The following is a 24965-nucleotide window of genomic DNA, read 5'->3' as shown; positions in this document are numbered from 1 at the left end:
TTCTCAATATTTTCCTCTTCCAGAGCGACAAACTGTTGCCAGTCTTTAGTACTGGACTTCTTCCAGCCAAACTCCTGCCGGCAGATTTTCAGTCTGCCAGGCAAACTACACACGGGGTGATTCACGGGGATTGACAGCTTAACGTACGTTTTGTGCTGTTCCAGAAACCAGCTTTTGCATACTTTCGTAAAGGTTATTGTAATGTGATCAGCTGGCAGTTTTCATAGAATCATAGGATCATTAAGAAGAGGAAAAGACCTCTAGGATCATATTATGTATTACGTTTTTTTTAAAAATATTATTCTCTTTTGCTCTTCCAAGAGTGGAAGAGGCTCTTAAGGTAGAAGAGTGGTGTTCTTTTGGGGTGTGACGATGAGCCTGAGCACGCTCAGATCCACGTTCTGCCCGTGTGTGGAGCTGGCTTGAATCACTGAGTGAATCCAGTGAGCTACTTCCTCTACACCTTCCATTCCCGATAGCTTTATTTGGAAGTTTTGCTGAATTAAAAATACTACAACAGCCAGGATAGATTTCTAAAGGCACCTTCTGTGGGCAACTCCCAATTTGTTGGACTTTTTGGTGGTTTTTTTTACAACCCCCCCTCCCCTTGTGTGCACTCTTTATCTCACTGGAGTCTCGTTCCCCCAGCCTGTTGTTACAGGCTTTGCAGCCCTTTGATATCATGGATAAAAATAAGGAAATACTGACAAGAAGTGGGGATAAAAGGCATGGGAGCTGTGGTGGTGCCTTGCGCCTGGTGCTGCCACCACATTCCCCCCAGGGGAAGCCATGAAACGTCCCTCTGCACCAACACGGCATTGCAAAAGTGGAAAAGGAATGAAATTGTCAATAACAACAACCAAAAAAAGCGCCTTTATTGGAGATCAGGACTGCTACCAAGAGGGTAGTAAATTCATACGGTGCTCCTCTTGCTTCTACTTTATTTTTATCTGTTTTCGACCGCTCCAGTTTTGTTTTTGATGAGGTTACAGCAGTTGCTTTTAACCTTAATGAGGAGTGCTGGGAGAGGAGGAGAGCTGCACGGAGTGGGGTGGTGCTGGCTCATTAACTGCCCCGCTCGCAGATGAGAGCCGGTCCCCGCTGCCCAACGCGGGGCGTGCGGGGGGACGGGGCTCCTGCTCTGGTGACAGCAACCTCGGGCTGGTGCGACTGTACTGGCTGCAATCACAGCGAAGATGTGCGGGTCCTGAAAATGATTTTCCAGGAGAAAAGTCTAAAAGTAAACCTGGGAGCTGCGTACTGCGGAGAGGCAGCCCCCTCTTCCAGCTAGAGAGGGAAGGGAGTCTTAAATGTACAGAAATCTCGCAGGGACATCTATTAATTACACTGGCTTTTAATTATCTGTCACTGATGTTACATGACCTTGAGCAAGTCGTTTACTCTGTGTGTGTGTATCTATCTGTAAAATGCTTGTGAATTATTTAATGTCTACAAATTGCTTTGAGATCCCTAAATGAAATGCATTATAGTTGCAATTATCAAGTCGGATAGTACGGTGCATGCTGGTGTCAGCCCGAATCTCGGCGAAGAGCTCCGGAAGAGATCCTTCACTAGCCCTTAACACGTACCGTGGGGAACAGGAGAGAGATCGTGCAGCACCCAGGGTCAACAGTTATTTTTTCTTCTGTCTAACCCCAAATACTGCCTCTTGCACAGATGCATAGGAGGAAAGGTTGTAGCATGTTCTTGTTTTTTTTTTTTCTTAGGTTTTCTTGATGAGATGAAGGTTGGTGCCTATTAGTACTTCTTTTGAGTTAACTCAGAGTATCTTGATGTTTTTATGAAGGGAAAGACAGAAAAAAGGCCAAGTATGCCTTTGGAGACCTTGGAAAGCCTTTGTGGCCTTAAATTATCTTTCGGAGTTTTGTGTTCCCAGTAACTTAATACCCATTTAGGGTCTCCTTAGGCACACAGGCAAAATACCATTGAAAAAGAGAGAGATAATTCAGTTCTATCCGCAAACTTCTTACATTTTCTCTTTGGTTATTTACTCAAATTTCAGCTAATTGTCAGTATTGTATTAGCCTTCAGATAGCCTCTTCTGTGATGCATGTGTTCCTGTTATACAGGGGTTGACAGAAATAACGTTAATGCATCTAAAGATAAAGTTTGACCCAATACACAATTATGAAATGCTCGTTTATTCCTAGGGCAGATGGTATGTGGTCAATAACTGTTGTCTGTCCTATAAGTCATGAAGGCAGCAATAAAATAAAATCTTTAGGCAGTTATAAATTGACAGATATTGGTGAACTGAGTTTTTTCTTCCCAGGCAGTCCGTTACCAGTGCATTACGTAAAAGGAACATTTATTAGCGTCCTGCTTCTGTGGTCTCCAGCCAGTCAAGCCCATCCAGGAGCTGGGCCAACATTTTTACATATTACAAAGGGAAGGGATGCTTTATTTCATCTTTGGGTTGTTTTTAACTTGGCAGTCATATATGAAACAATGTTTTCATGATGAAAAATCCTTTCTCTGTGCCTAACTTGTCTACTGATGGTGAGAAAGTCCTTGTATTTCACAAGTCCTCCAGAATATTGTTGTTAAAGTAACATTTTATTTAAATGGAAAGTGCCCGGTGGAGAAGGCCCTGGGGGTGCTGGCTGACAGCCGGCTGGGCATGAGCCAGCAGTGCCCGGGTGGCCAAGGAGGCCACCAGCCCCCGGGCTTGTGTCAGCACTGGTGTGGCCAGCAGGAGCTGGGCAGGGATGGGGCCCCTGTGCTCGGCACTGGGGAGGCCCCACCTCGAATGCTGGGCTCAGGTTTGGGCCCCTCGGGACAAGAAGGGCCTGGAGGGGCTGGAGCGTGTCCAGAGAAGGGCAGCGGGGCTGGGGCAGGGTCTGGAGCACAAGTGTGCTGGGGGGCGGCTGAGGGGGCTGGGGGGGTTTAGCCTGGAGAAGGGGGGGCTGAGGGGAGCCCTTCTCGCTCTCTGCAGCTGCCTGAGAGGGGCTGGAGTGAGGGGGGGGCTGGTCTCTGCTCCCAAGTCACCAGTGACAGGACGAGAGGGAACGGCCTCAAGCTGCGTCAGGGCAGGTTTAGGTTGGAGCTGAGGGGAAATGTCTTCCCTGCCAGAGGGGTCAGGCCCTGGCACAGGCTGCCCAGAGAGGTGGGGGAGTCCCCGTCCCTGGGGGGGTTCAAAGGGCGTGCAGACGTGTCCCTTGGGGCCATGGTTTAGGAGGCCTGGGGGTGTTGGGTTGGGGGTTGGACTTGGTGATCCCAGAGGTCTTTTCCAACCTTAATGGTTCTATGATTTTAGTATTCTGATCCATTTGAAAGACTGAACTATAAACTCAGAAACTTACAGGCATTTACATTAATCCTGAAATATCCCACACTAGGGTAGAATATGGTTGTTTACAAGGCAGGTAGGTATTATTCACATATATTATACGTAGCATACTCTAGAGAAACTTGTGCGTGCTCACGTTCCCTGCCCAGACCTTGCAACTTGATCTGGTTTCAATGCTTTTTAACTGCACAGGGGGTTTTTTTGTGTGAGGATGAACGCTAATAACTGCTGCATCTGCTCCTCGGGGCCGACATCGCAGTAGCCCAGCAGCAGCCAGATGGAGCTCGCAGCGATTTTACAGGACCACGATCAACCTTGTTGAACTTATTTAGGGCCTCCCTACCAGGAGGGCAATAAAGGTGGAGTTGTTATTAGCCACCCGACCATGCAAGCATCCCCCAAACATCCCCATGAGTGTTTGGGATTTTTTTTTTTTTTTAATTATGAGACACAGACTATGGCCTTGGCAAGTTTTTAAATCTAATCTTTAGGAAAAAGGCAAACAATACAAAGCAGCAACATCTATGAGGAAGTAATATTTTGCGATAGGTATTTCTTACTGGATTCCAGGTCTACGAATGAAATCATTGTTGATTTAAAGTACTAAGAAAGTCTGATTTTCTTAACAGCTTCTTTATACTTGCTTACATTGAGGTACGGTCCTGCGCCGGACCTCTCGGTCACTACTGATCTGACCCCATCTGAAAACTTTACAAGTGATCTTAGCCCTGTTGAGTTTTCGTGGGATAGCTGCAATTTGAACCAATAGAGATAATAAAGAGTTTTCCTTTCATAAACAATGTCGCCTTTCCCTCTGCACTGGGGTGAGAGGCTGGCTCCTACAAATCCATGAGAAAGTACCTATTTCTTTACATAAGTTCAAGACTCTCCGCAATCGAGTGTAGCACAGGTCATCACAGCTTTTCAGAAGGATTTCTACCTTTGGAAGCAGAAGCGGGAGCAATGTTAAGCTTTGCTTTTCACTGTATTTTTCTGGATGTAAGGATGAAGACTCTTCCTAATTATTTACAAAACTGGAATTGTGTTTTTTCTTTAAGCCTGTCATCAGCGCGCTCATTAATAGAAGCACATTTAGTAACGTAAGCAGTGAAAATAAAATCTCTTAATTTATTTTTCGTTTATATAGTGTTAGAGTGGAAAGGTTCTTCAGTTGGCTAAAGCTCACCTTAGAAAATGCAGAGTGGGAAACAAGTTTTTTTGCCCTTTCTGCTTTCTTAGCCTTTTCTCCCCAGTCTCCACTCAGCTCCCAGGGCTTTGCTGCACAGGTGCTTTTGGAAGCTTAAAGGCTGCTCCAGGTTATGCTGAGGGACGGGGATATATTTTAGTTTGCTGCAGAACTGGAGACACAAACTGATTAAAATACATTTTTAATACATTCAGTACAAAGTGGGATCCGTGTCTCTGGGAAGAACAAACTTTGCCTACAAAAGCCCTCCTCGAGCTGCGGGACTTGTCTCCGCATCTTCTCCTCTTTCACGCCCGTGTGATTGCGGCGACGTATCGTTGGAATTTTTTTGGTGACTCGGTTCTTTTTCTCTTGGGAACTATGAACTTCTGCTCTTCTGCAGTAATGGCGTGAGCTGACTTTCATGGTGAGAACTGAAGAAGCATGAAAATAATCTAAATCATTAAATAAGACAAGTAATACCTTTATTTAGGTGAAGAATGAAGTTTTACATAGAATACCAGCTTCGTTTTTCTTTTATTTCTTCAAGGCTGGTCTGAGGGGAGATACACGGAGATCATATTGTCTTTCTGCCTGTCAGGCATAGAGTTTAGTGTAAGACACAGATACAGAGCTGTGGGAGGAGATAGAAAGACAATAATTTTAATCTACTATTTTTTTGAAGACGCTTTAGTGGGTTTTTAAGTTTTTTATGCCTCAAACTCTTTCCAAAGAGTCATGTGCTGTAACATGATTCAGAGCTTTTTTCTTTAGCTTCTTGCAATAATAACACAGCTCCTGAATTACCACATATAACAGGGAAGAGTAGTAAATACATATACATTATATATATGTGAAAATGTGCATATAAAAATCCAATTCTCCTGTCATTTTTAGATGCGGAGGAACTCCATCAGCTTTGAGTTAGATTGTGCCGGCTCCCCTTCAGGCAGGCACAGCCCGGCACATTCACTTGATGTAACTCTATTTTAAATTCACGGTTGGCGCAAGGTAGCAGTGAAAAGTACAAGGGGTTTTTTGTTTTTGTTTTCTTTTTTTTCTTAAAGGAATTAGAATCTATGAGATGACAGAACCACCCTTTAAGTACATGCAATTGAGAGTCTTCCCATTCAGAAGGCTGACAGGGTTGGCCACTTGCTGACAGCGGTTATCTTTCTTGGGTCAGTAGCAACGCATCCCTTATTCAAACAGGCAAAGAGAAGACGCTTTGCGTTAGGAAATGCTGACGTGTCTCTGCGTTAAAATTGTTTCCTCTTGTCGCAAGATCAGCTGTCATCTCGCAAAAGGCATTTCTAGAAATAGGAAGGTCATCCCAACGCGCGGCTCTAAACTAGCTCTTTCTGCTGGCAAGCGTTCGATTAGTCCCGCAGTCTCTGCTACAGGCTCATGACAACCGGTCTTTGACATTCGTGCTAATAAATGCAGCCTGCTGTGGCCGTAAAAGGGGGAAGCTGGTGTTTGAGACCCAGACCCATGCCTGCCTCCCCTGGCATCGCGGAATCCCCACGCAGCCTCTCCAGGAGTTCTTTAGAAGACCACGCGGAAGGACGACCTGCCCCGCTACTGCCCTGCAAAGAGGACAGACTTCAGCGCACGCTTTTCAACCAAGGGACCGTTGGGCAAGTGAAAGTCAGAGCTGTAGCGTGATCTTTCCCGGAATAGACACGTTAAATTCAATTTTCAACTTTGTTCTTTTATTTCTTGCGCTGGGGAGAACGAAGCCCTCTTCCTCTGCCAGAGGTGTCGGGGATCTGCTGGCACACGGAGAAATTACTGCAGCGCGAGTCTCGGAGCCTGTGCTACCACGCACTGACGTGCTGCTATTTGCTGGGGGACAACCTCGGTACCTGAGCACCCACCAAGTGCCTTTACCGTCATACAGAGAGCTTTAAACTTCCGTGCACGCCTTTATACAAAAACCACTGAGCTGCAAAATGGCTCCTATCTTGTATTTCATTTAAGTTACGCCATTCCCACGGATGAAAATCCTCCCGAGTCAATAGGGTTGCACAGCCGGGTCTGTCCTAATCCTTTATTCAAAGATGTTTAGGGAGGACTTTGATACTACTCGCTGATATGAACGCTGTTAAATCCAAAAATCTCATGGACATCTTCTTTTATAGATCTCCATTAACCTTTTGGGGTGTTTTCCCCCTCCTTTTTTTGGCACTATCCAGCATAAAATACCCTCACTCTGCAACTGGGGCGTTTTCATAGGGAGTTGACATGAAATAACGAAAACAAGTAGTTAGAGAAGTGTTTTCATCCCGATATGGAATAAACGTAACCTTCTGAGATGTTATTTTAAATTATTTTTGGCTGAAGATTTTTTTTTCTGGGAATAAAAAAAGAAAAAAAGTGAAAAATTGTAATTTTTGGGAGGGGGAAAGGGGGGAAAGTCTGCAGTTTGTTCAAGCTTTTGCTATTGCCACAATATAATTAGAAGGAACGTGAAAACAGCATGTGTTTTTATTTCCTTTGCAACCCTCCTCGCCAGCCTTCTTCGCATATGCACGCCTTTGAAATATTCAGTACTGAGAAAAAACAGAGAGCAAATATGGCAGTGTTTGACATTTATTGATGTATAAAATATTTATAGAATGTATATTTATAGCGCTTGACATTTTAGATACATATATACATACATATTTCCAGTCTAAACGTGTTACATCTGTCTGCTTTAGGGTGTCACGGTGTCCTTATTTGTGGTGTCTTACCTGTGTTTAATACCGCATAATTTCCACCAAAGTAATTATGCAAATTACTCACTTTAGTGATGTCCTTAGGGAAAATATACAGGGCACCACCTACCCCACTGTAGGAAAGGTGTTGGTGAGCGCGTTATAATTGTTAAATACATCATTTTGTGTGAAACTCGACAGCCAGATACGCATATACTGAATAGAAAGCATAAAAAAGAAAGTATCGAGCTTTCAAGCAGTCTAGAAAAATGCCAAGAATTAAAAAACACGGGGGAGAGGAATGGGGGGAGATGAGCAGCAGTTCTGGTGGAGGGAATGAAAAGCTGCAGGCAAGCGGGGTCAGGGTCCCGGAGCGTGTGCGTCGTAAAGAATAACTGGCAGGAATCTATGAATTACAAGTCTATAAATTAATTGCAGGCTTCTGGTGACATCGCAATAAAGCACGCTAATGAAGATTGAGTAGTTTATGGTTTTGTCAGAGCTGTGAAAAATTATATGGTTTATAAACTACATAGATACTGGTGGTTTTATGTGAGTTAGTTGAATAAATTATACTAGGACTGTAGTGTAAAAAAAAAAGTGTTAAGAATTAACATATGAATGTGATTCCATCTTCAATTTTTTTTTTCTTCGGGATTTTCTTACCCAAATGGCTTATTTCTTTCTCCTTGAGCTGCCCTGGTCAGTGCTGATTCTTCATAACTCTGCCACTAAATTGTCACATTTTGTATATCTCTAGTGTAAATGCTACCATTTTTTTTTTCCAAACCTCTTGATCAGCACCTTAGTTCCCGGTGTTCCCTTATGAGTGATGTTTTATTCAAAGAACCACCTACAAAATTTCCTGCGTGTTGTCTGTGTGGTCTTTAGACCCCGACTTAACCTTTGCGCGGCCGCAGAGCACGAAGAGCCCAGCTTGGGGTGTTCCTGATCCAAACACAACGCGTCCGTCTGAGCCCTTTCGATAAGAAATTAAGCAGCTAAGTGAATCAGGACACTGCATCAGTTTTGATTTGCATGCGCTGGGTTTGATCTGAACTCGATCGGGAGCTTCTAGGTATGCTAAATTATTAAATATATGATGAACAAGGGCCAATGTGGAAGAGGAATAGAGAAGATGGGGCATGGGAACGGTGCTGGAGGGGCCCAGGGCAGGTTCTTAGTTCAGTGTAGGTAATTCAGCTCGAAAGCCAGAACAATTGCTAAGATTGAGGAGACGTTGACGTAAAAAGTTCGCAGTCTTTCTTTGATCTGCTTGGTTTTATGCATTGTACCCAAGGTTTAAATAAAACAATCTCATTTTCTCAAAAACAGTGTTTCTACCTCATTGGGCAGACGAATTTGGAGAGCGCTCAGGAGTAGTTGGGAGCCTATGAGTGAAGAGGTGGTGGTGTCTAGGACTCTGCCTTCATTTGTTACCAAAGCTGGAAACTCTAACGTCACTAAGACAAAAAAAGAAAGGCTTTTGTAGTTAAGGTGATGACATGCAAACCCCAAAGAACACGATTTTATCCGTACATCTGCCATAGTATTCCTACCGGACACGGGTTTGGTCGCTTACACCACGCGTTTGTCCTTGCAACCGTTTTCCTCATTTTCTACATCCCCAACGAGACTTTTTGGTCTGATGTGCAAAAAAAACCAAACCCCCACATTAATATATTGAGTGCTCTATGACAGAGGCTGCTCTGAATCATACCTAACGGGAGAAGAAAAATGAGGGGAGTAATTTTGCCCTTCCATTGGGAGCTTGGCTAGCAGCACCTCTTACTCCTGCGAGTTTAAAAACATTTGTGGACCGCGGAGGTATTGTAGGAATAGGAACCAGAGCAAAGAAACCCCTGGGAAATTAATATTTTGTTATTTTTTTGCAGAGAAAATTTGGAAGCTAGAAAGCACAAACCCATGTAGTAAAGAGGAAGCTTGAAATGAAATCTTTGGGCAAGCGGGGCCGCCCTCGCGTGCCGAGGGAGGCTGCGACGAAACAGAATTCGGTCGTGTAATCGAGAGCGCTGTCATCCCCGCAAACCTGGGGCTTGAGTTAGGGAAGCGAGGGCGGCCTCCGTTCGAACATGGCGAATTTATTTAATAGTCTTCGCTTTCTTTTAATTTAGAGGGGTTTTTTGATGCAATGGCTTTATAAATACTACAATCAGACGTTGGGAACGATGGCTCAAGAAATACAATTGGATTTTCTGTCTGAAATGATAAGTCGTGGCTGATGCTTAGAAAATTAATCTATTCTGGCTTCTTGGCAACTATGGGCGTTCAAAATGGAGACCTACAAAACCTGACAAAATGTACGTGGGCTGCTGAGTTCTTGCGTGTGTTTTTCGGCACGGTGCGGGGGCCGGGGGGGGGCTCATTAGAAATACGATGTTATTAACAGTTTTCCTCAAATTGCTAATTTCCATCATCCTAGTATTACAATAATGATGAAATTAAATTAAATTAGCGTATCATATAGCATACGGAAAACCTGAATACATTATAGTAATACAAGGCAACAGATAATTGCCAGCTGAATAAGAATTCATTTTGAGCAAAGATAATTCAACCTTTTTCTTCTTCCAATCACTAGGGACACATTTCCTCGTTATTGATTATCTCCTCGTCTTCCATAAACCCAGCCTGAAGTCCTTCTTGGTTATATGAGAATGTCTCTGCTCTAAGTACTTCTAATTTTGTATCATTTGTCAGCGGGCTTGTCTTGTACCTGTAGGTGCCCATCCATATGTTGACTTGTAGGGCCTTATTATATATGCAATTTTTATCTGATCCTTTGAAATGGGTGAGATTTTATTATCCTTCTACTCACTTACTGAGAATTTCGTATATATATATTTTTTTTTGTTACATGTAAGTCTTGCATGTCTTTTAAATTGAGGTTTTACTTCTTTCTTTTGGCAAAAAAAATGTTAATGTCAACTGTTAAAGTGTATTTTCTAGAATAAATGCTTCCCTTAGTATTTCATTTTAATAGGCTTAAAGTAAAAGAGGATAATTCGAATTACAGATAAGTTTTATATTTATGTTTATTATTCTTCAGGCTTATTGAAATTATTTACTTGCTAAGCCTTAATTATATCCACTCATTGCCACTTTCATCCCCCCCACCCATCTTTTTTGCAGTTCCACCATGGTTTTTAATTCGTCCTTCAAACCTTTATGCCTACGAGAGCATGGATGTTGAGTTTGAATGTGCTGTGTCTGGGAAGCCTGTTCCTACGGTGGAGTGGATCAAGAACGGAGAAGTGGTCATTCCCAGCGACTATTTTCAGATAGTGGTAATTATCTGGCTTTTGCGTATTAGATTTTTTTTTTTTTAACTAACTTGTGAAATATATTCTAATATTTGATCTAGTTGTTGCCTTCATGAGCATAGCGGTCTTCCCAAGGAAAAACAAATTTTCTGCTGCCTCGTAATATAAATAAGGCACATGGCGTTGACGTGCGTTAGGTCAAGTACATTGACGTTGTCTCTCAATTTTAGTGAGAGCTGAATCTGGGCTCCTCGTGGAGAAGTGACAGCATCAGGCCATGCTCCCAGCTGCTAGTAATAATATTGTTTACCACGTGTTAATGACTTCCCTGATTCACTGTTGCCCTTGGTGAATAAAAATAATAGATCTCTTCTCCAAGGAAGTGCTGCTCTGACACGGGGGTTTAAAAATGGGAAGGGTCATTTGACATATAATTATAACTTCTCAAAGAGAATTGTCGTGCGCCGTACCCAAAGTAACATCCCCGTCCAGGACTCCAACCTCCTTGAGTTTAAATGTCGCTGTTATGTGGGCTGAGAATTTATGCTGTTTTTTCGAAAAGGGTTGACTTAGCTGGCCTCTCCTGAAAGTGGCGTGTCCCTTGTAAGTGAGCTGAGACATTGGGGAACACCCCTGAAAGCTTCAGCCGCTGTGAAGATGTCCAGAGGCTGCGAGGTGTGGCTTGGTCAGAGACGAGGCTTGCTTCAGCTCAAATTTTTCACCTTGTAACAAATCATATGAATTATCATCATGTCTTTTAATTACCCGTTAAAATTCTTTCTAATGTGGTTTTGATCCAGTTTAGACTTATTCTACCATACACAATAGCAAAGTCAATCTTTTTTTACACTGCATCGCCCGTGAGGAAGCAGCCAGAAGCTGCCCAAGGAAAGGACGGCTCTATCGCTGTGTTGTGGTTGTGTGGTGGCGGTGGTATTAGCAAATTATTTCACTTAACAGTTAATGGAAGACTCGTTTCAGCCAGAGCATACCCCTCACTTGAGACTTTTTACTCAACGTAATTGGTTTCTGCTTGTGCTAACAGAAGTTAAAAGTTAAATCTGTTTCAAATGAAGTAAGTGTCGAGTGACCTTTTCTTGAGGATCTCCAGGCCTCGAGCCGTAAGGAGGGTTTGACCTTCAGAGCAGTGTTTGTTCAAAGATGCAGAAGTTGAAAGTTCTTTTAAATCTTCCCTGCAGCAAAGGGCCGAGGCAAAATTTAGAGCGCTGCTCCAGCGACGGCTATAATTTGGAGCTTAAGTCTCGAGCAGGGTGTTGGATGGACCGCGTGCGGGAGAGTGAATTCACCCATCAAACAACATGCAAAGACCACAAGGTGTCAAGAGATTCCTGAGGAAAGGGCTTATGGTTACGGCCTTCTAAGGGCCAGGGCTATGTGAGCTGGAGTTGAGATTACACTCAGTACCATGTTTCACAGAATAGCTGTTCTGGAAAGGTTTTATAATCCATATTCACTTTGGATGGTGTTTTTCTAATTAATTCTCTCCGCTTCCTTTCCTTCTCTTTTGCTCTCTCTCTAGGGTGGCAGCAACTTACGGATTCTGGGCTTGGTAAAGTCAGATGAAGGTTTTTATCAGTGTGTAGCTGAAAATGAAGCTGGAAACGCACAGGCCAGTGCACAGCTAATCATCCCAGAGCCTGGTAAGATGCAAAGGACATGCAGAATTGTAGATGTAATTAATGCTATTAACATAAAAATCCCAAATGAGCAGATACTATTCTTTACTCCCTCTTACTTATCCAGCTGGCTGGCTGTAGTTAAAAGCGCGTCCAGGCTATCAGATAGTTTGAGGCGTTTTGTTCACTGGGGCAATTACAAATGCTGGCCTTGTCCTAGAAATGACTCTGGAGGCCAGCTAAACCTGCATGAAAAGCCAACAGCAACGTCTTCCTATCTGTTGGTGGGCTTTATCCTGCTGAAATATGGGAAGGTGATCACAAATGGGTGAGGTGATGGGATAAAGTAGTCCATAAGCAACAGAGAATTATGTCGTATGTAGTTCTGCATTAAGACATTGTAGAACATTTGGCCTGGGGAAAGGGAAGAGAAGAAAAAGAGAGGGAAGAAAAAGAACCGCTTGGCGGTGGGATATCAAGGGCAGCCAACCGTTGAGATCAGAAGGTTTTTGGCCACGTGCTGGAAGGATGAAATTTTGTGGTTTTTGTTGCTCTGAAATTAATAGGTGTTTGGTTTTATGGACTGCAGCGTAGAGCAGCATGTTTACTGCTTTATGCGTTTTTAAGTAACAGAAAGATGTCTTCATCTTAAGCTTGATGATATGTAAAACACGGATAAAAGCCTTTCAGAGTTTCTGGGTTGTAAATGATTAACGACCTGCACTGGGCTGCGGGTTACACTTGCTACTTCTCACGGATTATGCCACTAAGCTGAGGACAAGAGAACACGCTGAAGCATTTCTTTGTAGATTTGGACTGGGAAGAGCAGAATCTTGGGAGCCCACAAACACTCGGTTAACCAGCCTGATAGCTCGTCCCATAGGATTTCTTTGGGAAATCCTTTGAAAAGCTTCCACGCAGCATCAGCGTGAAGTTTTAAAGCTTTGCCAAAAATCTGCCCTTCTGGAAACAGGGAAAGAAGTATGGCCATCCACAGTCCACGCTTTTGTTGCAAATACTTAAGGCAAATGAAAATGGGAACAGGGCTCAGGTTTCTTCCTCTGTTTTCTGCCTTGGTCCCAAATGAATGGCTGAACGTGGGTTTTGCACACCTTTGAAGCTCACCTCCCTCTTATTCCTTCTCCCCTGTGATTCAGCATCTCCTTTATAAGCTGCTTTGTTTTCTCTCTGCTGCCTGAAAGCAACTCCAGCAGCAACTGGGGAATTGTCAGGGACCTCTTGGCTCCTCTCTCCCTCTTACCTCGATGCTCGTGCCACAGATACTTTGCAGCCGTGAAACTATGCAGCTTAGCGGGAGATCCGGGAGGGGGGTACGTGGAGAAGAAATGCAGTGTCCATAGAGTCATTATTATTATTATTATTATTATCCTCCTCCCGCTAGCGTGACCCTCCAGCTGGGCCCCCTCCTCGCCCTGCTCTGCAGTGCTCGTTGGCTAACTGGGGTTGGTGGTTGGGTATCGGGATCAAGAGGCAGATATTTATTTGGGTTCTCACTTTCCTATGTGCCCTCCACCTGGTGCAGTGCAGGATCTTGCCCGATGAGCCTTTCCCTTTGTCACCAGAGGTGACGGGGAGGTTATCTTCCCTTAGGGACGAGCATGAAAATGAGCAGGCACTTAAACCATATTTCACTGGCAGAAAAAAAGGTCTATGTGGTGTCGAGGAAGGCTGGCTGGGATCACCACCCCACTCAGAAACAACCTGCTCCACTTCAGATGTCACTGTGGGGAGACGCGCAGTTATTTTGCCTTTGGTTTCTGTCTGTTTTCTTTCTGCTTTAAACTGAATCTCACATTGAGCTCGTGCTCTTGGATTATATTTACACGTGTGAACATCCGCAGGAAACAGGTCGTTCTCCTACTGTAGCGGGGTTTAATCCGGTGCTAGGATCGTCCTTGGGGAAACCAGATAACTCGTTGCTGCTCCCAGCTAGTCATTGCAAGTGAAATGCTGTCAGTAAATTTTACGCTCTGTGTTAGTGTTTATTATGTTTGGCGTTGGATTAAAATTCAAATAGAAGAAAATGAAAAGAAAATCCTAAAGAGCTACAGGACGCCATTGTAAACTGTCTCCATTTCCCTTTTTAAGTGATGGATTACTTTTTTCTGGCTATTTAATCAGATCTTCAAACAATGCCACTCCAATTCCTCAGAGATGAAGGGAGGGCCGGCATGCACAGATGGTGGAGAAGCCAGCTATAAATACAAATGAAGTGCTGGGGCTGGCCGTGGCGGGAGGAACGTAGCCCCCTCTGCTTTGATTTTGTCGGGCCACGCTCAGCACGTGTTTGGAGCTTGGCTTGAGCTCTGCGTGGCACCGCCGTGTGGCAGGGGTCCGGCCGGGGGGCTCTGGCAGGGGCTCCCCCCTGCCTGGGGCCGGCGACGACCCCGCAGAGCCCGCGCTTGCTGTTGGCGTGCTTTTGTGAGAGCCCAGTGGAGTTTCAATATACTCATTAATAGCTGTCATCCCTTTCTGGAGCCTTTAATGTGGCAGCGGCATAAACAGAGACACGTTGAAGGCTTAGCTGAGATTCCTTTTCCTGAAAGCCAGGGTCAAATAAAGCCTTTATTAAACTAATAATTATTTTACCCTAACAGTGATTTCTACCCCTCTTACATCATGGTAAAATAGTCACTTTTTTTGGTGATTCTTAAGAACTGCGGATAGTTTTTACTTTTATTTATTGCTAATAATTTGGACCATCCAGTGGGCTAAATATGTTGTGTGTGTTCTGCAGGGGGATTTTGGAAGTTTTATTCAGGTAGAGGGGTATAATCAGTCTGCTCCGACTCCCGTCATTGCACGGATGCGTAGGTTCACGTCCGCTGCTGACCACCTTTAACTGAAGCAGCAGCGCGTAAGTTGGCATTAAAGCAAGTGAAAAAGAGCTCAGATTGAGGCCAAATACACCCCTTGTAAAGGCTGCGATGGTAAATTGGAATTAGACAATACCGAAAGGAGCAGCGAAAGCCAAACGGGCTGCGTGAGCTCACACAGGTAATAGCTTCCACTCCTGGTATTCCAGATGTGGCTGCAGGATACTGAAAACTATTTCGATATGTGTTGCTTAGACTACAAAGAGCCAACCAACTCCATGAGAAATATGAAATTTCCGTCCTTTTAAACTGAGGTGATGGTGGGAGAGGCGTTGTACGTAACGGTGTGTTGTGAATTAGAGTGCGATAAGTGATGGTGGATGGTTTGCAGTGCACGCGTTAGTCAATAAATCAACGCACATTTGTGGATTCCAGCACACGTGGGGAAAAGGCACTCAGGATTGGTTTTACTGCTTTTTCCTGTCTTTCCCATTAACAACCGTAATGTTACCCTCTTAGGAAGAGATTGCTCACCAATTTATAATAAGAAAAAAAACCCTGCAACTTTAAATGCTGCTTATTTCTGTAAAAACCAATGAAATAAATGAGCCTGATTTAAGGATTTCAATTCTCTCATCTCCAACACACACGTTCTGGGTTTCTCAGGCCACTCTGCTGCTTGGCTTCCTCTGTTTCTCCTCCCTAACTCTGCCAAAGGGCGATGGACTTCATAGGGTCTATGGGAATGTGTGATCGTATTGAGCAGGTGCCAGGAATAAAGCCTACGATATGTACTTCTGGTTGCATGTACTGGAAAACAAATTCTCAGCAAGAAAAAGCCGATTAAAGAGATCTCAACTGGCGGTCTTATTTTTATAACTGTCTAAAACCTGTTATTTGCACACCTAGAAAATGAATAGAGAGCGTGGCGGTGAGTGATGGGCACGCATAACTTCAGATGAGGAGAGTGTCCCAGAGGAAAACCTCCCCATAAAGAACTCCCAGACAGCTATTTGCTTCATGCCGGTGGCTTTTCATGGATCCATCCTTCAGATATTCACAAGATGTGTGGAGGGATTGTTTCCTTCTAGCAGGTGAAAGAGCAGATAAAGACAGCCCTGAAATAATCAACTTGGGTGTACGGTCGGATAATTATGAGCTCCGTTCCTGCAAGAAATTCCTTGCTAGAAAAATCTTCAGCTTAGGAAGACACCCTCTCTCAGAGACTGGTAGAAGTGCTGTAAATCTGTTCTCCCGGCATTACAAGCGGTAGCTAACTTGGCAAACGGAGCAAAAAAGAGCACGAACTCTTCCGCGGCGTAACCAACCAGTGCCGGGGCTGTTGGTGCTGCCGCGCAAGGAGGGGACGCGGCGCCAGAGTTACTCGAGGAGAGGATTTTGCGCATCCGCCACGGATGATCTCCAGGGGTCTGAGGATGCCCAGAGGTGGATGTTGCAGGGAGACAGGGAAGGATGCAGAGAGCTGAAGCTCGTGGGTGGCCCGGTCCCCGTCGAGCGGGTGCTTAACTCCGAGCCCCGCTGCTCGGGCTCAGCTTTCCGTGCCGTTCACTTTGTCATTTTTGACACGTACTTTTTCTTCTTTCTTTTTAATTCCTGCTACTTACAAGTCGCATAGCTCCTTCTCATGTCAGATTTTCAGCTTAGCAGCTTGCCGATGTAACATTTTTGCCTGCGCAAGATCTTTGCAAAGGCTTTGCATGTCTGTGGAATAAGGCTTAGATTGGGAAACCTGGGAATTACTTTTCTTTGCTAAAGGACCCGGGGTTGACTCAAATAATTTTCAAAAACCTTGCTCTCTCCCTGAATTCCTATTACAAAAACATTGTGAGGCACCGTTTCCCCTCCTTTTATTAGCATAAGGATTATTTAATGTTATATGTAGCTACTTATTCTATTGCTTATATTACTCACTTGTAATTATAGTATTGTATTATTTATAATTCCCTATTAAAAAACCAACCACAAAATAAAATCCATCTCTATGCTAAGAAACTGAGCTAATATTGGCATTAAAAGCTCAGATTTTTAGTCTGTTGGGAAGTCAAACTGTGTATGTTAATCGTGCTTATAGTTAGCCTTAAAACTGATCTAAAATAAACCCCATGATTTTGAATATCAGGGAAAAAATGGTTTTGGGGGTTTTGTGGTTTGTTTTTTTTTTTTTTTTTTAAACGATTCATAAAACAGTGGACCAGTAGCGATGAGGAATGCTCTTTGTTGGAAACTTTAAAAAGAGGCTGGGCGGATCTTTGCCCTAATAATCCTGCTCCTGCCTTCGCAGAGGGCGCCGGAACATGCTGTCTCTTCAGTCTGCTCTTTATACCCTGAATTAGAAACGGCAAATTTCACAGAGCAACTTTGCATTGTGTAGGCAGAGGCGGAGCGGAAGAAAGACGTGAGAGACTATTTCGAGATCCCGCTCATAAATTTCAGAGTAGACTATATATACACATGGGGTTTTTTTTCCCCCCATCTAATGCACAGAATGATAATTCTACTGGGATGTGGACGTGTATTTATTTTCTGAAGGCTTATTTAGTCTTGTGGGGCAAGTTATACCGACCGTGTGGACTTCTGCTCAATAAAAGAGCCTGGGGGCAAACTCCTGCCCTTCGCGCCGCCGAGCGGGTGGCTCTTGGCTAGAAAACTTGTGCGTGGCTCTGGGGTACCGTTCCCAAGGAGGGACGGGGAGATGGCGGGCAGTGTGGCTCTTCATCGCACACGGTTCTCCGGCACCATCTGAGCAGACCCTCAACACGTCTGCTTCTAGCTGCGGGGGAGTTTCTCCCGACATACCCTATGGCACGCAACCCATGGTTTTATGCTATAGAAGCTGCCCTCTGCGGAGCTGCAACACAGCCCTGAGTATTTAAGATGCTTCGGAATGAAAGAAAACATGTAAAATTGTAAATATAGTTAGGGATATGAGGTGTAACCTTCCATGGGATGCAGCTCCAAGGATGAAGTGCGATGTAGCCCAGGCACGATCGTTTCTTCCCAGAGGTGAGGTGACAGCTCCAGGCAGTGGGGGGCTGTGGGGCGGCTGTGCCTGGTGGTTCCGGACCCTGGAGCGATATCATGTGCTGTATCGTCATCCTGTCTGGAGCCCCGCCACTGGGGTGGCCAAAGAGGTGCTTCAGGGGAAACTGCTGGCGGCAAAAAGCGGTAAAAGCTCCTGATGCCCAGGGACGGGGACAAGAGCAACCTCCTGAACCACAGCATCGGGATTTTTAGTGTCAAAATGACAGATTTAATGTCCTTATTTTGGTATGCACAACTGGTAAGCTGTTCACGTTTATTGCACCGCATAAGCAGTAATAATCATGATAATAGTAAAAATAAATTTTATGTATATGCTTTTTATGGTGGTCTTTGCCATAATATTATGACACCTTACTGGGGATTTATAACAGACGTATGCAAAAAATGCAAAATTAGGGGGATATTTTTCTAGTTAAAAGTAAAGTTGGTATCTAAAGGCTATCCTAAAAACAGTGGAGGTGCTTAGAAGGCACCTCAAGAAGACTGCACTGCAAGGGATTATCTTGGAAGATCTTTGGAGCTTCCATCTCTGCAGGTCTTTAAGAACAACTGAGGTAAACATCTGCTAGGGGTATTTTTAATCCGGCTACTGGGTGTAGGAAAGGATTAGTTGGGTTCATGAAATCGTGTCTGGTTCTGCTTTCCATTGATCTCGTGAACATTGCTGGAAACTTTGGACTGTAAAAGAATCTGGCAAGATGGGGTTAGAGAGGCTTGATCTTGTCTTAAAAGACTCATACAAAAATTGGAGGCTTTGTCCTGGGAGAGCTATAATGGTTTAAAAACCTGGCAGCTGGGTGTCTACACCACCACAGCCTACAGCAAAGCCCAGTAGATGAGCTTCTGTGCTGGAGTCGCTCTGCTTTCCCCCGACTGAGTGAAATGGCAGTGCCGGCAAAATTTTGAACATTTGGGCAATAAGGGAGAAATTGGGTAAGAATTGGTCTGGGGACGGGGGGTCGTGTGCGAGTACGGCGAGACCAGGAGATGTCCCTGCTCCCATCGATGTCGGGTATGCCGGGGTGAGGTTTCTCAGCTCTGCTGGAGCCGCCTCGCTGCATGTGAAAGACATGGGTAAGGTGAACAGGAAGAGTTTTTACAGACGGCTTCAACAGGAGGGAGAAGAGCGCAGCCCAAGATTAGCGGTCGTGTCGTAAGTAGGAGGGGTGTGTAGCATATACAAGCCTGAGGTAGGAAGCAGCTGGACCCGGCCGTTCCCCATCCCTGTGGAACGCTGCTGGTGCCTGGCCGCTGTGCGGCGCGGGAGACTTCACCGCTTTCGCCTTGGCTTTGGGTTGCGCGCCTCTCTCGGCACCGCTAACGTACCCTCGATGAGACGGGCCAACGCGCCGGGGCCTGGGGCAGGCAGGGAGCTCTCGGGGTGTGGGTGCGGGTTTGTACGACCAGGGAGAGAAGTTCCGGTGAGCAAGGAGAAACCGAAGTATTTGGGGAGCTCTCGTGCCTTCAGCGGTCAACAGCAGAGGAGCGCGGGGCTGGAAGACTGGGATTTTAGAAGGCATTTTTTTAAGTTTTCTTAGTCATCTAAGGCGTCAATTAGATACCTAAGAACATTTGTGCTTCCCGAATCATTTACAAACACGTTTGTGTGTTCTTTAAAATAACAAAACACACAAAGAGCGATCCAAGCACAAAGGTTGTGTAAAGACGTGATAGAATTTCACAGAAAATACTGTGAAACCTATTGCATGTAAGAGAAGAAAGAGCTGTTGTTTACCCTCTAACAGGAACACAATTCTGTATTAAAATAGATTTAGGTTCATTTGAAAAAAAGGCAGAGACGGGTACTAATCTCCTATAATGCCATTAAAAATCCAGCCTTACCATGATTTTTTGTCTTTAATAAAGAATATATGTTGATAAATAATAATAATCATGGGAAACTGGAATGCAATTAGGGTTTAAGTGGCGTTAATTAAAATATCACTTACTGTATGTTGACTTTACAACGTAATGTCAGAATAATCACAAGATAGAATGAATAACTGCACAATTAGTTCTAAGACTTTGAGATCTGGTAGAACTTAATTTGAATTTAATAGCAGAACTGAAATGATTGCGTTATAAATATGGAAAGGGATGCCCTTTTTAGTCCTATATGAGTTTGGTGCAGATAATGGGATATAATTACTTCGCATAGGAACTCAGCGTGCGTATTCTATCGGGTCTGTGGGTTTTTTGGTTTTCTGCCCTCCCAAGGCCGGTGGGTTTGTTTTCTTCCCTGGCTTGTGAACATCGGGCTCCTTGGGGCTCGAAGGAAGCGCTGTGCCTCTATGTGTAGCCATACGGCGATGTAATTGAACTTCGTACTTACAAAGGGGAAGAGTCGCCGTGCATGTGGTCTACGTGAAAGTGGTGAGAAGGCACGAGGTGTTCGTGTAGCCTGCAGCTGGGCGCTGGCTGGGCATTTAGGTTATTGGAGAGCTGTTCACCTCCGTAGGGCTCGTGTCCCTCCAGCCTTGTTCATTTGGCCGTGTATAGCTGGGTGTTTCAACCCTGGCTTCACCTGCCACTTTGCAAGCCGGAGGGAGCTTAATTTTTAAGTTAACTCCTCTCTTTGTCATCTGTTTTCCCCTTTTGCAGGTCCTTATTTTCCCCTAAACATAACAGCTGCCTTCAGAAGCGTAAATGAAGTTACACTGCAGAGTTCAGGAGTAATAAGGTCAGGACACGCATTGTCTGCAGTCCTGAGCGCTGATGGGTTTTTATATGTAGTGCACTACCTTGTCACCTTCCCAGCAGAAACCTATTTGCCGAGCTGCCATTTGATCAACGATAAGAAAGGCTAAGAAATAGCTGAATGTGTTTGGTTTATGGGGAAACAGCAAATTAATCTTCGGGCATATTTGTCAGCGATAGTAGCTTTCTATCGTTGCTCCCTGGGGGAAAAGATTTAGGGAAAGTAACCCCCCAAATGTGTAGACTTGCACGTGGCCCTGTTTAGGAAACTGCTAGGTATTATATCGATTTCATTAGCTCCCTCAGCTCAAACAATAAAAGATCGTAAGCTTTGCCATCCCCGTGTGCACGTGTTTGTGTGCCCTCTCCTCTGTGCGCAAAGTAATTTTTCAGCGTTGCAGAAGATGAGGCTTGGGAGAGAATTAAAAGAGGAAGGGCAAACTTTGGCTCTTAGCCACCTGGAATAAAATCCATTTAATTCACCCTGACTATCCTTGTTATAGTGTTAAATATAGACTAAATAGTTTAATATGGATTTATGTAATGAGCTCACAAATTGATTTTTGCCGCGCAAGCTCGGTTTGGAGTTTATGAGCAGACAGTCTCTCGTTAAGATGAAAGCATGCTCCTGCCTTCTGACACTGCCGGGCATGGGCTTGGGGGCAAGGAGGATGAATTTTTTCCCTCCCCCCCCCCCCCCCCCCTTCTTTTGGTTCTGATGTTGATTCAGACCTGTTAGGACTTTTTCTGTTTGCATGTTTGTTTACATCTCTGGGATCAGAAAGTAATAAGGGGGGGGGGGGGGGGGGGGAGGATATAAAAAAATCCAATAAAATCACAAAAAACCCTTAGTGCAAGCTCCTAAGGGAGGAAGGAAGCACATTTCTTCTAGGAATGCAAATATCTTGTCTGAGTGACAGAAAAAAACACCACCAGGCTTCTCATATTCCGCCCCCCCCTTTCTCTCCTCCATCTCTTCCTTCTCTCCCATTCCCCCCCTCTCCCCCCCCCCCCCATTTAGGAATAAATTCATGCCCCTTGTTTAAACATTAATTATTTAGCTCGAGTGATTTGCTAATAATTTGCAGAATGAAATTTCTTGGAAGTTTAGGAGATGAATCCCTGAGATGGTGCATCTTTCATCCACCCCTTCCCCTGTCTGGCTCAGTGGCCTCGCTTAGATGTAATTGTAATTGGTGTCTGGGTTGGGATGACAGTGTCAGCCTATCATTTCAGGGTTTAGAGCTCTACATTGGATAGCCAGATTTGTAATTATAATGTGCTTTACTCCTATTTATATTCAGCAACATTCTCGCCTTGCTGCTCCATTCCCTGGGAGTGGAAGATTGGGCCTGGGGAGGGGTGGCTTGAAAGCAGTGAGAGCCATTGTTTGTTCAGAAAACACCCTGATTCTCTAAGGAATAGAGGGCCAAGGTGAGCAGCCATCAAAAGTTACCATTTACTGTCCTGGAGCACGTGCTCTGAAATTCATCCTGTCAAAATTAAGCGTGCTGGCCCCTCCGGCAGGAGAAAGCAGGATTTGCCTTGCTGGAACGGCGTTATCCGTGCTGCGAGCCAGCGCTGTGCCCCGGCCAGGCTGCAAGGCGGAGGATTCCTCTTACGGAGACCTCTTAAAGATGATTATTTAATGGTCCTGTTTTCCTCCAACGTGGCTGCTTTCAGCTGTAGCTGCAGTAGCACAGCTACAGATTTGCAGAACTCAACAACTTGGTGCGGCCGGAGCGGAGATCAGGATCGATTTCCACATCTACTGTAATTTTCCTTGCACTGGGAGAAGTTAATTTCGAAAAGGTCCGAGGGTTTGATTAGGTGAAAAGAGTCCCGCTGTCCTCGTCGAGCTGCGACCGCAAAGCTGGCCGCGTGTCTCTGGCCAGGACAGCGCTGGTCATTTCAGACGACCACTTTGCAAGCACACCCTTAATTTTTGTGTTTGGGATATTATCACAGAATCATTAAGGTTGGGAAAGACCTCTAGGATCATCAAGGCCAACCCCCAACCCAACACCCCCAGGCCTCCTAAACCATGGCCCCAAGGGCCACGGCTGCACGTCCTTTGAACCCCCCCAGGGACGGTGACTCCCCCACCTCTCTGGGCAGCCTGTGCCAGGGCCTGACCGCTCTGGCGGGGAAGACATTTCCCCTCATCTCCAACCTAAACCTCCCCTGACGCAGCCTGAGGCTGTTCCCTCTCGTCCTGTCCCTGGTGCCTTGGGAGCAGAGACCAGCCCCCCCCCTCACTCCAGCCCCTCTCAGGCAGCTGCAGAGAGCGAGAAGGGCTCCCCTCAGCCCCCTCTTCTCCAGGCTAAACCCCCCCAGCCCCCTCCACCTCCTCTCATAAGACATATCCCTTCAGCCTGTTTAATATTTGTCTTCTTTCAATTCCATCACTATATCTTTATTCACTTTTAAGGATTTCTCTTCCTCATGGATCTACTTTCTGCAAATTCTTTAATGTAATTATATTTTCCCCAGAATCGCACCCGCAGCCATCGCATGCGGTGTACGGCAACCCTGCCTTTCACCTAATGGGATTTCAACCTATAATCCCACGAGAGGTGTCCCGGTCCTGCTGCAGATTTTGGGGTGAAAGCTGTTTCCAGTTGGTTTCATTTCATATTCACGGGGCTCCTGGCCGCGGAAGGATATGTTAAAGCGAAGACTTGGTTCAAGAAATGCACGCGTTTCTCCATTGAATCTCCTAAAGCCCCTGTTCTCTACTTTGGTGAGGAGGCAACTATTTTGGACTGCTTTATACATGGGACAGCTTGAGGATGAAAGGGTCCCTGCCTCCCGACAGCGCAGGTTTGCACAACCCATGGCAAGGGTCCGAAATGACGTTGCCGAAGTTCCAAGATTTCATCTATCTTTAATTAAAAAAAATCACCTTAAAAAAAAAAATAGGTGGAGGGGAGGTGATAGCTCTAAATGTTTTTAAAGCACATAGAAGCAAATGAAGTTTGTTCGACATGAAAAAGAATATTTTGTAACGAGAAATTGTGGAAAAGAATTATTTCCCTCTCTCTCCTTTGTTCCCAAACTAAAAATACACGTATTTGTGTCCTCTCCATCCTTCTGCAGCATCACCTTTGGGAAAGCAGGGAGGGAGGGGGGCATGTCCTTGGCTTTTCTGTACGCTTTCTGCTTCTCTCACGCTCGTGACATCTCTGCGGGCAGCATCTTTTAAAGATATTCACAATATTATATTTTGAGTACAGCTGCCTGACCCGGGCCCCCCACCTGCTCGGGCCACCCCGAGGGCTCCTACGCCAACCTGGAGCCCCCCGTTGTGACCCTCCTGCCCTCAGGAACAGAGAGGGACCCTTTGCTCCGTCCCAGACCTGAGCGTCTCGGGGCTGAAGCATGCTGGATAAGATATTGTACCGTCAGCTCTTCTGGGCATTAAATTAATGTCCCACACGTATAGATTTTGGCTTACCCACGTTGACCTTAGGTGGCCGTATTCCTGATTTACAACGGCTGCCTGGGAATGAGTCCATCTCCTCGCAGGACTAGAGCCACGGGTAAGAGCTATGCCTTGGTCTGCTTCTAAGGAATTCAGACTTTTAATAGCCTTATGTTTAGCTTTTTTTAAACCGGGATTAAAGGAGGCTTAGCTATTCTTTGTTTACCTCTTTGTTTGTTTTTGCTTTGGGGTTCTTGGTGGGATTTTCCCCTGTTGTCTGTAATTTAGCGTACGTCGGATTTCTGAGTGGTTCAGATGTTAACAATTTCATTACAGAAACAGTTGGCAGGATTTTCCCTGCCAAAACTTCGTATCTGTCCTTCAGGTAGCAACAGCTGTTCACAGTTGTTGTCACTTAAAGCATCTACGGCTGCGATTTCAGTCGAATAGAGCAAAATTTTGCTGATCTAGTGGCGTGGAAGAACGGAGAAGAATTTTGAAGCATCTGTCGCAGCTGTTAACCCTAGAAAGAGCCAGGAATTGGGTAAAGAGGCTGAGGCTCAGGTGAGGACGGGTGTCTGTTTGTAGTTAGTATAAGAAATAGGACAATGAACGGCGTGGTTTGCGTGGGTCGGGTGCGGAGAGCCTGACCCTGCGTCCCCCGTGCCGGTGATGTGAGACTTCATTTTCTTTTATGGGAAGTAATCACCGTGGGCCAAAAGATTATCTGTCACACCGCGGTAAAGGCAGATGGAACCTGCTGAATTTAATGGCTTAATTAGGGTGATGTTTCGTTCTATAGATTCCCTTCCTCTGCCACGATTT

The 24965-nt window shown here is 45.1% G+C and overlaps 1 protein-coding gene across 1 annotated transcript in view; it reads left to right on the top strand.

Moving 5' to 3' along the window:
* The window catches only part of DCC (DCC netrin 1 receptor), a 607752-nt gene that overhangs the window by 358810 nt on the left and 223977 nt on the right, over positions 1–24965 (top strand). The window contains exons 6-7 of the mRNA XM_064438237.1: positions 10352–10506; positions 12023–12143. Of these exons, the coding sequence (XP_064294307.1) occupies positions 10352–10506; positions 12023–12143 (276 nt within the window). The remainder of the gene's footprint in view (positions 1–10351; positions 10507–12022; positions 12144–24965) is intronic.

Source organism: Phalacrocorax carbo, chromosome Z (genome assembly GCF_963921805.1).
Source record: "Phalacrocorax carbo chromosome Z, bPhaCar2.1, whole genome shotgun sequence".
NCBI classification, from domain to species: domain Eukaryota; kingdom Metazoa; phylum Chordata; class Aves; order Suliformes; family Phalacrocoracidae; genus Phalacrocorax; species Phalacrocorax carbo.
The sequence above is the reverse complement of the archived record's forward strand: the minus strand, read 5'-3'. Positions and strand labels throughout refer to the sequence as shown.